The sequence below is a fragment of the Corvus hawaiiensis genome, chromosome 4, assembly GCF_020740725.1.
Source record: "Corvus hawaiiensis isolate bCorHaw1 chromosome 4, bCorHaw1.pri.cur, whole genome shotgun sequence".
NCBI classification, from domain to species: Eukaryota; Metazoa; Chordata; class Aves; order Passeriformes; family Corvidae; genus Corvus; species Corvus hawaiiensis.
The window spans coordinates 23762768-23777739 of NC_063216.1; the positions used below are offsets into that span (position 1 = coordinate 23762768).

General features: G+C 41.9%; 1 protein-coding gene across 5 annotated transcripts in view; it reads left to right on the top strand.

Moving 5' to 3' along the window:
- TBXAS1 (thromboxane A synthase 1) overlaps positions 1-14972 on the top strand; it is a 264375-nt gene that overhangs the window by 183451 nt on the left and 65952 nt on the right. For all 5 annotated transcript variants that reach the window (XM_048300444.1, XM_048300447.1, XM_048300445.1 and 2 more), the window contains one exon: positions 13997-14311. In XM_048300444.1, coding sequence (XP_048156401.1) covers positions 13997-14311 — 315 coding nt within the window. The remainder of the gene's footprint in view (positions 1-13996; positions 14312-14972) is intronic.

The following is a 14972-nucleotide window of genomic DNA, read 5'->3' on the forward strand; positions in this document are numbered from 1 at the left end:
TTGGAGAAGGTGGGATCTTTAGTGCTGAAAAAAGGCTTTTTTATCTAGACTGAAAATAAATAAACTCACATGCTCAGTTGTTGGTAATGTCAAGGTTTTTAGTGACTTTTAAAAATTGTGTTTGCATGGTAAAATCAATCTCTTAAAATACTGTTTACCGAAAATCCAGGTCAAAAGATAGCTTAAGGACTCTTCAAATAATGTTTGCAGTAAAACTTATCTGAAAAACTGAAAGAGGAAAGAATTGAAAGGCAAACCTGCCGTTTTCAAAGAAGCTACTCCCATCACTGAAGGAGAGATGCAAAGTCCTCTTATTTTTATTTTTTTCCTTCTTCTGGGTGCTGGTTGTTGTGGCTATATCCTGGTTTTCCTCTTCTTGATGCTGAAGGGCATGAAGTAGTCAGAGCTCTATTTTATGTGTCTATTAAAATAAGGTGACCAAGAGCTCATTGTGCTTTGAAGGTGGGATCCAGAGAAAACTGGCCTTTGTTGCTGAGTTTTGTGGTGGCTTGACCACCGCAGGCGAAAAAACAGCAGATGAGAAAGCAAAAAAAATTAGGTGGTTGCTCCTTATAAGGGCCTGGGTCTCTTGCTTCTCCTCTGCAATGTAGACCTCGCCCACCTCATCATGAATTTTTTGCTTTACTCTCCTTTATGATCACAAAGGGACCCTGTGCTTGCTGTGCAGAGTGAGGTTCAAACATTGAAAATCCTGTTTATGCCTGTGGTAATTCCCTGTAGGCAATAACGTCAGTGCTGGCCACTTGTCCCAGCCTGATCCTGTGCTAGTAATGAGTATTCGCAGCATGCATTTCAGTGTCTGATTAAATCTTTCTGAAAGGCCATCTGTTTGAGGAGGATGTGGCATTGGCTTTAATACTTTTTATACCTAGTACTCAATGCTGCTCTTTCATGACCTTAGACATAAAGTTTGTCCCCTTGGTTAGTTAGCAACTTTCCTGATACTCTTATCAGAAAAAATAATTGAATCAGGGCTGTTGCAACCTGGTGGGTCATTGTATATATTTGGGGAAATGTGCATGCTCAAGCCACAGAAATTTCACATACCCAATGAGACTTTGTTGTGTTCAGGGCTGAGAAAAAGGTCTCTGTTTTCTGGACAGGGAGTAAAGCACATCCAGCTGCCTTTCTTATATAGCACTCAGACTTGAATCTGATGTGGTCATATATCTGTTGATACATGCCAAATCAGTAAGTAATCTGGCCTTTCTGCTGCATGCTTTCAACTGTGCAAAATAGCCAGCTTAAGCAGTCTTTCAGGGTCATCTTCCTATAGGCTTGGAAACACGGTTTCCCTTTGTGATCCTATTGGCATAAAGCAAATCTTGCCCAGCCTATCTTTTCCCGCTTCCTGCCATTTGTTTGCCTTCATGGTATGGTCTCAGTAGTCAGCCCTTCAGCTGAAAGGGAAAATTGTTACCCTGAGGTTGTGCACATTCCCTTTCTTTTGTAGTTTGTCTCCCTTACTGTTCTTCATCTCTTCTTTACGTTACCCTTTCAGTGTGCTCCCCAAAAGTTTTTCAGAAGATGCTACTTGAAGTCACTGAAAGCCCTTTCTTTTCCTGCTTCATCTGTGATCTGGGTGTGGGGTTTTCAAACCAGCAAGCAAAAGGAATCTTGTATTGAATTAAATAATCTGGAGATTAACTTTCTGCACAGCAGAGTCTTTAATGCCAAGGTGGGATATAAGATCTAATCTTTGTTTACATAGTCTTTTTTTTGTTTTGTGTTTTCATACTCTTCATCTAAATCTGCAAGGGGCCTATTGACTGAGACCAGGAATTTCATGTATTAATTTCACCTTGCTGTTTAGACCAATAGCATGTTTGGGCACTTTCCCACTACAAACAGGCTTTCTTCTGACGTGTAACTAGAGCATATAATCTAAATTCTCAATATAGAAAAAAAAAAATCACGGATTTACTGACCTCATTGCAGCAATAGAGCTTTCCCCTTCTCTGTCAGTTTTAACAATTTCAGTTTTGTCTTTCCCATTTCATCCTTTTATGTTTTTTTTTTTCCTTCTGTCTGTTGTTGGTTCACCATTCTTCCTTCCTGAGTCACTTCCAGAACCAGAAGGGGAGTTGCAGCACTTGTGGTATTAGTGGGTGATCTTTGAATTTATCTCTTCGTCTTTCTGTGTCTCTGTTTGCCTACAGTGACCTCTCTCAGCCCCATGCACTGCCTCCTTTTTGCAATACAGTGTGACCTTTTCTGAAACAGTTATGAAAAAGCTGTTCCATGGTATTTCATTCTTGTTCAACCATCTTGTCCATCTTTTGGTGTGTTTTGATCTCTGGAGGTTTTTTCCTTGATCTGTCTCAGCTGTTACCATCTACTTTGCACTCCTTTGATATTTCTCCCTTTTCTCTTGTGTCTACTTACCTTAGCAGATCCATACTCCTACTTATAAGAGGCACTGACAGTCCATCTTGCCAGCAGGAGAACCGTTTAAGTGGCCAGCATTTGGGTGCCAAGTGCATGAAGTTGCTTTGCTTTTTAACGTGATGACGAGTCAGTCTGACCGTCTCCGTGCACAAAGGCAACCAGCTTTGTTTGCTGGGGCAGTTCTCTTCTTGCCACCGTGTCCAGGCTGCCCCAGGGGCTGCCTCTCTCCACCTGCCCTTCCCTCCCCCCAGCCTTCTGGAGCCAGCAGAGCCGGAGGCTTTCGCTAGACCCCGTATCTGGATTTTGAGGAGAATTTAACATTACTTAACATAACGTTACTTATTATGGAAAACGACAGATTGTCTGTCATGGGTAACCTCGAGGAGAGGCTTGCTGAAATGTGCCCTCGATGTCAGCCATCTACAAGGCAGGAATCCCTGCATAGTGTTTTCTGTCTGCCTTTTGTTAAGAGCAGCCTGAATGATGGGGGTGATTCCCTCCTGAAAATCCACCTAGAAAATCCTGCATCCATGGCAGTCAATGCTGCCTTGCCCTGGCTTCACAGCCTGTGAGTGTTCAGGGCTTTCTCTTCTTCCTTCACAGCAGCTACCCTTCATTTTTCCCTCCCGCTGGGATAAGCAAGCTATATCTAAGGGAGACAGAGACTAAAGGGGAGCTGAGCACCTCCTTTCTCTCTTCAACAGAAATTTACACTTTTTAATAATGTAATCTCAATTAAAAACATACCAATTAAAATGGGCTTTTTAGTAGCTCTCTGGGGAGAGGGAGCTATAATTCACATTAAAATGTAAAGCTTCAGAAGCAGGGAGAGCTAGGTGCATTGCAAGTGCCCGAATATTCAGTGATTTTAATTACAGTGGAAACTTGATAAATTGCTTTGTGCCACAATCCATTATTAACAGCTTAATGAATATCACTGCTGCCTCTTTTAAACTGCTCCACGGTGAAAATGATTGTCAGTATTTCAGTTGTGAACTCTGACTTTTTGGTGTGCCTGTGTATTTGCCCCTTAAAGAGAGAAGGTTGGTGAAAGTCTGCAGGCTTGGCTTTGGGTCTGGGTGAGTTCTGCTGGCTGCAGCATCCTGGGAAAGAGAGACAGGTCGAAAGATGGAGCTTTGGTGTTTCGCCGCTATTGGGACTGGCCAGGGTTTAAATCTGCCCCTTGCAGTTTAGAAGCAATGTCTTTGAGCATGTAAAGAGCCAAAGAGAGATCAGCAGATCATGAGGCTGCCTTTACATGTGCTGTTTCTCTGCATAATGCCCATCAAGGACAGAGGACTGCTTGGGGTGTCTGCTCAGGGTTAAAGGGAAGCAACAGTGTCACAGCCCATGGTCAAGCATGCTGCTGCTGAGCTTATTTTGGAGTGAGCAAGGTGCCAGTTGGTTTGAATTTTCCAGGTTTTAGCCAGAAAAAAAGCTGGTTTGAGGCATGGAATTAGGCAAGTCCTTTTGGAATGCTGAAATGTGACCGGTGATTGTGCTCAGCTTTGAACAGAGATAAAACAGTTATTTTTTTCTTGACAGTTATTATGGCTGTAATTGTGCTCATGCTACGATGCTAATGTTAAACATATAAATATGTGTATTTGTCGTGAAATGATACCTCTCCCCCACTTTTCAAAGCAGCTTAATGTTTCAAGGACAAAGGTTATTTTTAGGAATGATACTATTTTAGATGCTAACAGCAGGTATAGGGGGCTTATACTTGTGTCCCATTGAAGTGTTAAATCACGGGATTTTAAATAGCCATGGTCTGGCTTCTATGCAATTTATTATTTATTGTGGGTGTTCTGTTTTCACTTGATCATGTGGTCAGACCAGAGGGTTACAATCCCAAAATGGGGTTACTGCCAGGTGTTGACAGGATCTTGACAAGATCTGAGTGAGATGCAGGATAGATCTCAGGACAGAAATGACTGGGAACTGCTCTTTTAATTCAGAGAAGTCACAAGTGCCTGTATGGGATAAATGTGATTTTTCTGAGTATCTTGGGGGCTTGCTGTTATGATTCTAATTATGTTTTTCTGTAAAACAACAAAAATGTATTCACTTTCACCGTCTCAGAAATGCTAACATTACTCATGATGATGTTAACTTGTACCCTGCCAATTACACAGAACTCTTCTGGATCATTATATCATAATTTTTTTTTTTCTTTTTTTCTTGTGGAAAATCTTCTGTTGACAGAGTAGTAATGATGCCTCTAAGTTTCTTAAGTATTGCTCAGTCAGGGATATGTAAGATGTGGGAGATGTCCTCATAATTTTGGGGAGAAAGACAGCTTGTATTTGGCGTGCTGGTAATGTTTCTGTAGTTGTATTTTTAAAATTTTTTTTAGTTTTACTTCAGGAAGCATTCCAGGCTGTCATTTTTCATGCATCCCTGTACTGGCAGAGGACAAAGTGGCAGGCAGTATATAAAATGTCATCTAATTTTTCTTTTGTTCTTTAATTCACGCACACGTGCTTCTTCTGTGTGTTTATCAGTGCGCACAAAATGCCTATATTTGCAAGATAATAGCTGTGTAAATATTAGAAAGTCATACTGAAACTCCGTGAAGGAAAGGAGAGCAGGGGGAGAATCCTTCCTGCTACCGAGGAGCCATCTATTGGATAAAACCCATAACTGAACCGAGCATCCATGAAGCTGTGGAGGATAACACAGTTTGTTATTGGTCACTGGTTAGCTGAAAATAATCCTTTCCTTCCCAGTGCTTTCACCCACTGTGTTAGAAACCTGTATCCCTTCACGCACACAAGTCATGGGAGTCATATATAGATGTGATTTATGTACTTTAGGTAAAAGCCAGTTTAATATAGCTGAAAATCCGGGATAAATCCTAATGTAGGGTGCAGGTGTGATCATGAATGGATAAGCTGGCAATAGGATTGCCTACCAGCGGTGGAGAGCAGTTGCTTGAAGAAGTGATAAAGATAATTTCTCCCCCCGTATTGTTACTAGAGAATAAAAATAACATTAACTGTACTTTTTTTTTTTTTTAGCAGTACGTGCCATTTATGTCAGTCTGAAAAAGATGATTAGTTTAGTTAAAAAAAAAGGTTTTTTAGTTTCCTGAAATTAATTAAGGGCATCACAAAACCAAATAATGAGCTGTTCCTTCCCTCAAAACATATGCAATCTATATGTTGTGTGATGCAGAAAGAAAGAATCTTGAACTAACCCTGGGGAGAGATGAGGGAGAGCAGGATGTGAGCAGTAAATTCCCTGAATGGCCCCGAAACATCCTGATGGCTCTTCAAAGTGAGTGGTGGGGCTTTGCAAGAATATTAAAAGGAGCATATGGGGCAGGAAGAACAAAGAGTAAGAAAGAAATAATGAGATTCATGTGCATTTTCTTGAGTGTCAGACAACTGCTAAAACAAGAAATTATTATTAATCAGGAATCAAATATAAGCAAATAAGATTGTAATCTGTGGCAAGTAGAAAGGAACAGAGGACTGCCTGCAACAGTAGCCTTTAGTCAGCAGAGGGTCAAGCTTCTGGGTGTCAGACACTTAGCCTAAAACACTCCCTTCCTGCATCCTCCCTTCCTCGTGCAAATAACAGAGGGGAGGAGTGCCAGAGGGTTTAGCGGGAGGCCAGATGAGCTTTGGGAGAGGATGCATGCATACAGTGTGAAGTAGGGTGGACAGCTTGCTGCTGGTTTGGGGATGGGTGCCTGTTCCACATGCTGGCATACATGGCAGTGCCTGGACCAAGCTGTTCTTTCCCCCCATCACTCAGTTATTTCTTGCCTTGTGTTTCCACACTGTGTATTCTGACAATGTCACTCCTCCCCCTTCAAGCAGCAAAACACGTGTGGGGCAGGAGAAGCTCAGCTACCGCACACACAAATCCAATATTTATTGTTTGCACTGTGATAATGCCAGGACTCATTATCAGAGTGGTGTTATCCTAAATGTTTTGCAAATACGAATGAGGAGGTTGCTGTCCACTGGTATTTGCTGCCAATGTCTCTTGCTCACCACGATGCAGAGACTGGGAAAGCTGGATGGGACTCTGTAGCCACTGAATTTTGGGCTGCTTTCTGAGCCTTCCCCATGTGTGCACGCAATGGAGGGAGCTGTGCTGGTTATGCTGCTGTGCTGTGACCCGGGCAGAGCTGCCAAGCAGCTGCCATAACCTGCATGACACTTGTTTGCTATTAGACTGAATTTCATGTTGAAAAACTTAGTGCTTGTCTTAGATACCTGAGCCTGGTGCTGGAGGAAAACTCCCCAGAGTCAGAGACAATGGCCCAGTTCATTAGGGGTGTAAATGGACCCTGCTGCAGACAATCCCTTGATTTTACACTGAAGAGCCACTGGGAGGGTTTCCAGCTCTCTAGGCAAGCTGCATGTTTCTCTGTGGACCCACACAGTTAATGAAACAACCAAATAGGACTGTATCTTCTTTCCCACCCATAGCTGTAGTATCTCTTCATCCTACAGATCACTTTAGCCAAGTCAAGCCTTTGGCTAGGATCTTAAAACCAGTCTTCTCTTGGAAGAGTTGTAAACAGCTGTGTTAACATTATGTCAGCTACAAACAGCTCTTTGCTTTCTCTTCCTTCACTAACAATTAATAAATAAAATAAATTCAAATTTATTTTTGTCCCTGGTTTGTGTGGGACCATCTGGAGAAGGAGGCTGCTGTCTTTCAAGACGTGAGCCCTCTAGTGCCACTTGCAGCAGTATAAGCGGAGGGGAGATAGGTCACTAACAAAATCCTGGATTTAAGAATTCCCTCCAGGTTTATTTTCAGGCTGAATTAGGCTTACCCATCTCTCTGTAAGCTACTAATGCTTTTACTTTAACTTTGCTTTTTGAAGGTCAGAAAGGTGCAAAATTTTTGAAGAAGAAACTATCAGTACCTGTGCACTCTTCTCTCCTGTGAATGGAGGCACTACTATGTGAAAATAATTTTGTATTTTTCAGCAGTTTGATTTTTATGTTCTCATCATGCTTTATTAAAGATTTTGAATATATATATATATGAAAATATGTACAGGTTGTGGAGTTGCAGACTTTATGGATGTAGCTGGTGAAATCTAATGATTTACAATATCTTTGGTGACTCACTGGAGGAGGGGAAACCTCTGCAGTGACGAAAAAGGTCCAGTGCTGGGGTGGACTGCCTGCGGATGCTATGGGAAGTCAGGGTTTGCTGGGTTTTTAAGAACAGGTTAGACAAACAGCTGTCAGTGCTGGTTTGGCTGATGCTGCCTTGTGGCAAGGGGATGAAGCAGATAACTTGCTGAGTTCCTTCCAGGGCTCCTTCCCCTCTATGATGATGCTTTTGCCTTAAACTCTTTGCGTGTGTGTAAATTTGTTTTCATCCTAGGTCTTAAAGGGTTTTCTGAGATCATCATTAGCTTCTCTTCACGGTGTTTTATAAGATTTGATGTCTGTTGTTCCGATTTTACAGATGGAGAAGCTGCGCCAGCTATAACTGTGCTTTACAGGCAAAAAAGGGAGTGCAGCCTAAAGCATCTCAGCTACTGTGGAAGGGCACTGCTTTAACCAGTAAATCAGATTGGCCACTATGCAGATTTAGTGGTAAACTTAGCCAATAAAACCCATATCATCTTCTAATTTAGGCTTATTCTCGGCTTTATTTTTATCTTTTATTTTTTAGAAGAACACTGGTCACATAGAGAAGATATGTTTTGATGCCATGTTTAATGCTTTCTCTTGTCAGGTGCCTTCATCTATTTGCTGACTTACCTGCCCTTCCTGGGGGCAGCTTTCATTTTGCCTTTAGCAACATTATTGTAGGGACACTTTTCTTTCAAGTAGCAAGCAAAGGCATTGCTGTGACTTCTGACATCAAATGCAATGTTATTGAATACTCACAGGGTTCTCTTATAGATGTGAACTATGGTCAGCAGTTTGCATGCAAGGTTAGTGATGGTAAGATACAAAAATATCCAGTCCAAAGTTACACAAAATCTTCTCAATCTGGGGTTTTATTATAAATATTAAAATCAGATCAGGCTGGCAAAAGGCTGCTCCACCTTCCAAATCAGCACTCAGTGAGTTTTTCTTTTTTGCTTTAAATTTAGTAATTTTTTTAATGCAAGTTATATCACTTTGTAAGACCTGCCTGCCTTCAGACACTCAGCCCATTCACAATAAAATTATTGCAGTGTTTTCTTCTGCTGCTATTAGCAAATGCAAACAAAAGGGTTTTATCTGCCAGATTGAAAAGTCTGCTGGCCACTCTTGAGCAATGGCCATACCCTGCAGTCCAACAGAATCCAGGTCCTTCCAGAGCTGAGCATCACCTCTGAGAGCACCTTGTCCTCAACCTTCAGACACACAAATTTGTGGGCCTCTCAGTTGATTTCAGCTTCCATGTTCAAGCACAAGGCAAAAGGACATTCTCTCTGAAATGTTTTGGACTTAGATGTATTAGCAGAGAAACTGGGTTTTTTTGTGATTTCACTGAGAAACCAAATCAAACCTGCAAGTGTTAGAGGTTGAATTTGATCCTTTCAAAAAAGTTTGGCAAAATGATAGTTTTAGTGGGGCTCCATTTTGTGCTTCCTTTTCAAAAGGATCTGGGTAGCTGCTGCAGTGCTTTACTGATAACTTCGTGGTGATGCAGGTTTGTCTCACCTGAAATGAGGGTTGCCAAATCAAGCTTATAAAAAGCTTCCTGGATATACATTGATAGAGCAGTGTTTGTACAAGTTTGCTGAAATAATATGAGATGTGAGCTTTCTACCTGCTAGATAAGGATTCTGAAATCTATCTTTTTTGAGTTTCCATCAGATCATTTGAGAAAGACCAGGAGGGTCTGTACAGTTTATTGGGAATGGTATTATGTTAGCAGCATCACATTTGTAATACTTTCACACCACAGCAAGTGCTTTACAGACTACTGACCAATTAAGTCATTTATTTTGATTCCTTGATTCATCATAAGGTAGATTTTTGTGTTTCTGGGCTCTTTTGAACTCAAAATGCAGATATGAACTATCAGACTGGTGCAAAATTTGAGCGTAATTTGCAGAAAACATGACTGAAATCAAAGCATTAAGAACTAAAATTGTAACTGAGATATATTTGGTAGTTTTCCTTAAGTAATTTTTTTACTTCAGCTTGCATAGAAGTTGAACAGCTTAATCTCTCTACCAAAAGCATGACCCAAGGGTCCCCTGGATCCCCAAAGCATGGTGAATTTGCTAGAAGGTCAGCTGGCACGTCGGTCTTAGATATGAAAACACAGCTCCCTGTTTAGGATGGAGAGAGCTGGAGACATCTCCCGCCCCCCAGGACCCTGGCCTCCTGTGAGAAAAGTCATGCTGAATCTCTCCTGTGAGCAGTACAGCTCTCATCTTCTGACAGCTGCAAAACTTGCAAGCCATGATTTGAGGAGGGGAGGTGGATTCTGGCGGCCTGGCCTTCCCCAGCACCGCGCACATCTATCCTTCCAGCACGGAGCACATCTCTTGTTACGCCTCTGTGCAGAGCGATTCCTCTGCATGGCCAGGTGATGTTTAAGGAGACTAATGAGAGGAATGATACGGCCCAGAACACCGGTGTCAGGAAATATATTGCAAGGTGTCTATCTTGGGGAAGCTGTAAGCGGGGCTTGTCTTATTATATATTTCAAAGGGGATGTCTGTGTCACCACCAAGTTAGACATTCACCCTGTCCCACACTGCATTCAAATGATATTTTTTTTTTTTCAAATTGTAGCTTTCCATTCAATTATCATTGGCTTAATGACAGGCTCTGTGTTGTACAGGGGCAAATCAAGAGTCCATCGCATTAGCACGCCATTCTTTTGTGGCAGGAATTTTTCTGAGGCCATTGTAACATAACTATGCAAGTGTCAGAGGACAGGATGGAGGCTATTATGGGCTTCTGCTTTTTGTGAGGGAAGTCAAACAAATGTCCCTGATGGAAAAAGGAAGCCAGCAGCTGGATGTGATGACCAAAGAATGTTTTTGTGCAGTGGCACTGTAAGTACTTGGTCTGTTGTCAAACTGAAAAAAATGCCTTTTTTAAATTTTTTTTTTCCTTCTGCTGTCAGCCAAAGTGGAGAAACGCCCCCCCACCCCTCGTGAATTTTCATGAGATGCCTTTTCCTTATTTCTAGCACTTAACAATCCAGTTGTATTTGGGTTTATGCTAGTATTTGCCTCTATTGCCATTGTTAGGTTTTGGAATCAGAGCAATTTTTCCATCCTGATGGTGCGGAAAAAAATATGTTTCATTATGACTTGTTATAACCCTGGAAATCTCTTCTCTCGCTTGGGTTGACAACGATTTTTTATGTAGCACTCTATACTGATGCCTAAAGTGAAGTAGAATGAAGCATAAGGAAGAGAAGCTTAGCTGAAATATCGTTCCTTCCACCGTGTAGCATTATCTCAGAAAAAAGCTTGCTTCTCCCTAATGTTATGCTTTTTTTCCCCCCTACTATTATTCAAGTAGTTTTTGCAAATGAATGTTGTTTTTGCAAGGTTTGTTTATGAGGCCATTGCTCTTAGCAACCCCTGCTCACCTGTGAGCAAATTACATGGCACAGATATCCAGTATCCGGTTGCTTCTGGATAGGATGACCTTAAAAACAGATTCTGCAACAAGACAAGCTTTTAAATTCCTAACCAAATATATTACGTGAGTAATAAAAAGAGCTCCTCAAAATGGCCACAGAGGCATTTCAGAGCACATTCCTGGGAATATCCACTTGTGCTAGTATTCATTAAGTTTGCTTTCAGCAAAAATTCTCATGAATGAAATTTTATTCACTAGTCATTATGATTATAACTTTGCTATCGCAGCAATAACCCGATGCTTTGTATAAGGCCAGGACCTGATTTTGTTTAAGGCTGGAAAAACATCTTACAGGGTCTCCAGAGAGTGTATTGTCTAAATATAAGACCAGGCTCGTCTAACAGCTCATGACTGGGAACAGCAAACCCTCAGAGGGCAATGGGTTTGTTTACAAGAAAATTCACAGCTAGAGAAGGATGGATGCAGAACCATAGCAAATGTTACACCTTTCAAGCTACAGGATGCTCCAGTGTTACAATTCCACTGAATAGGAAGGTAATTATGCATTTTTATGTTGTGAAGGTAGTTTAGGTGATGGTGGTTAGTCTTGCAGATAAAGAGACTATCTCTACAGATGCAGTTCATTACTACATTGAGTTTATCCACACACTAATGAACGCACTGGAACTGGACTCTCTTGGTTGTTGGTTTTTTTTTTTGGTTGGTTGGTTTGGATTTTTGTTTTTGGGTTTGTTTTTGGTTGTGGGGTGGTGGTTGTTGTTGTTGTTTTTTATAATTTTACAAATGGCCTAATACAAATATATATACCAGGGAAATTCCTGAAGCACAGGCTATGCCAAAGAGTTGGACTCCGAGTTGTGCAATACATGAACTCCTAGGGTGTCAATTAAGCCCTTCCTGGAAAAGTTAAATGGGATCTTTTAGCTATTCACAGCTGCAGCACGCATGAAGTCTTGCTTCCTCCAATCTACAGGAACATAATGGAGCAGAGATATCCTATCATGCTGGTGGGAATTGTGCCTAAGTCTATGTTACAGCGGGGATTACTGTAACATGCATATATCAAACCAGGAGTCCCATGGGAAAGAAATATATAGAGAGAGATTCTTGGTAGATGTTTCAGAGATGTTTATTTCTCCAGCCGCATGGCCGGGGCTCTGCCGAGGAACTGTTCCAGTCACGGGACCAAGGGTCCTTCTGCCCGCGCAGGGAACACAAACCAACCAACGGGAACGAGGCTGAGCAGGGGCAGGGAAACCCCGTGCCTGTGCCCTCAGGGCCCCTCTCCCAGGGCTACATGGCAGGGGAGGAGACCCCGACAAGTCTGGGCACAAGAAAGTATTTTCAGAACTGCAGCTCATTTGCAGAGCACAATGTCTATAATGATTTTTGTGTGCCTTCACCTACTGTTGGAAAAGCACATCTCCCATGCCTTGGAGGAGATTGTCTGACTGATGAATGTGTAGAGTCCTTCAGCAGGCAGTGACTGGCACTGGCTGCTATCTGGATTTTTGGGTGTACCGGGGTACAAGATGCTCATGGGTAGAAGGTACATAATGGAAAGATTCTGTGGGGTGGAGGGAAGGAGCTGTTAAAGAGGCACTGAGCCAATCCCTTGTGTTATTCAAACCCCAAAATAACCATTCCTCTCTGCCTGTAGATCGGTCAGAACAGTTTGTTGGCAGCAGAGCTACGTACAGGACACTGAGTATTCTCCTGTTTTCTTGTATCACTGCTTTCTTTTCCCATGTCATATAAAAAATAAATAATCTGATTAAGCCGTTTGACATTTATAATGAATTAGTTCTTCCTTACTCTTATCTTGTTTGCCTGTCCTTTTCTCTGGCCCTTCTTTTTTCTATTTTATCTCTCAATCATCAGATCCAAGAAATCATTCAAATGATTTATTTTTAACACATAAATGCAGCTTTACAGCATATTATTTTCTTTTGAAGAAAGGCTTGGTCCCTTCTTTTGTCCATCCCACTGCACAAGTTGTCATGTTCTGGCACTGCAGTCACTTCTAAGTCCTTGAGCTATCATGTATTCTGTTGGTATTTGAGGAATTGAAAATCAATCACACAGCCTTATGGCTTAGGTTCAGCACAATTCTATTATGCCCACTCGCAAAAGTCAATTCAAACCTTTTGGGCTATATTTCAAAGCCTAATCAAGCTTGCTGTCCACACTGGTTTGGAGTCAGCTCACTCTTGGCCGTAGGTCTGTTGATTAGAGCTTTTGTGTCAGAAACTAGTGTGAAAGAAAGCAGTTCTCATAGCAATAGAATCATTCAGTGGGCATTTTGCAAAGACAAACCACCCAAACAGGTTTAGTGGTAGGGGAATGCTTACTGTTTTAATATGGTTCTACAAATATGTTTTAAAAAAATTAAATTATTAAAAAAAAAAAAAAAGTTTTTTAAAAAAGCTATCTTGGTAGGAGTGTTCATAACTGTACTTTCTCATAAAAAGATATCCCAGTTTACTGAGATTAGATTTCAGTCCTGTCACGCTAAGCTGGTACACAAAGTATTGTAGATGCAACCCTGAACTTAGATGGTGACTTTCATGCTTTGGACCATATGAACAAATGAGGATGGTTCATCCAAGCAGATGGACCAGCTCCTCCAAGCATGAGTTGTGCTGCTTCCATCTGGCAGGTGCACATGGGGCCTGCATGTACAGTGTCTGTGTCAGTCCCCCAATTTCCAGCAAGTGCCAAGAACTCACTCTAAGAATGAAAGAAGCTCTGGAATGAAAGAGCTGGCCGTTAGGAATCCTCTGTGGAGATACGTACCTGTTATGAATTGGGGGCAGATCAGTCTCATCTCACTGGGAAGAAAGCAATGACAGGCTTTTAGTTACAGCATTTCCATCTGATTTATGGAAGTCTCCTCATTTGGTGAAAGGCTGGTGGCCATTCTGTGGGAGCAAAGTGTACGCTGTAAATAGGAAGTAGCTCTCTGTTCCCATCCTTGTGGAAGACATTGCTCTGTGACCCATTCCTCACGTTCCTTGTCCTGCTGTGTTCTGCAGAGGCGCAGGGATTTTCTCCAGTGGATGCTTGATGCCTGTGATTCAGCCAACTCCCTGGCAGCCGGGTGCTCGGATGTGATCGGCCCATCTGCTGCTCCCAGACAGAATGAGGTGCCTCTGGTTGGCAGGGCCTCATCTGGAAAGGCTCAGAAGACGCTAACAGAGGATGAGATAGCAGGCCAAGCTTTCCTGTTCCTGATCGCTGGGTATGAGACCACCACAAGCACGCTGTCCTTTGCCACCTACTTGCTGGCCACCAACCCAGAGTGCCAGGAGAAGGTGCTTCGGGAGGTTGATGAGTTCTCTGCAAAACACGTGAGTATGGTGTGCTGGTCTGGGGCTTCCTGCTGGGAGCAAGGTGATGTGACTGTATCAACACAAGAGATGGCCTAGAAACTTTGTGTCATGGTGAATGCTTAGCCTTTAAGAAATATTTTCTGCTATTGAAATCAACTGGCTGTTGTCAGGCTCTAAAAATACATATTTCTATTTTTTTCCTCTTGTATGAATGCTTTTACTGTTTTTTGTGGTCAATTTTATTTACTGATCTTTGTAGGACCATAAATAGTGTTCTTACAAATTATAAACTTCAAATTTTTGCTTTAAATGTTCATAACTTTGTTTTCCTTTAGCAGCAGAATATATGTGTAAGCTTAAAAAAAAAAAATCACTGTATGTAATTCTCTTATACTGTGTTCGAATTACTTCTCCTTCATTATCGGTATTTGCCAAGGGCATTTTTGTTTCTGGGACTGGAGTTATTTACTTGTTTCATTCATATATGGCAGGTCCAGTTGTGTCCTCATGTCTGGCGAGTTCAGCTGACTTCCTTAAGGCCTGCCTAGCCGTGAAGGTGCAACCTGGCCTGGAGTATGGGGAGTTTACTGGCTACTGCGGGGGGCAGAGTTGCACACAGAACCTCCTGCTATGCAGCCCCAAGGAAAATACAGTTAATCTCTTCACCAGGTCCTGAAAG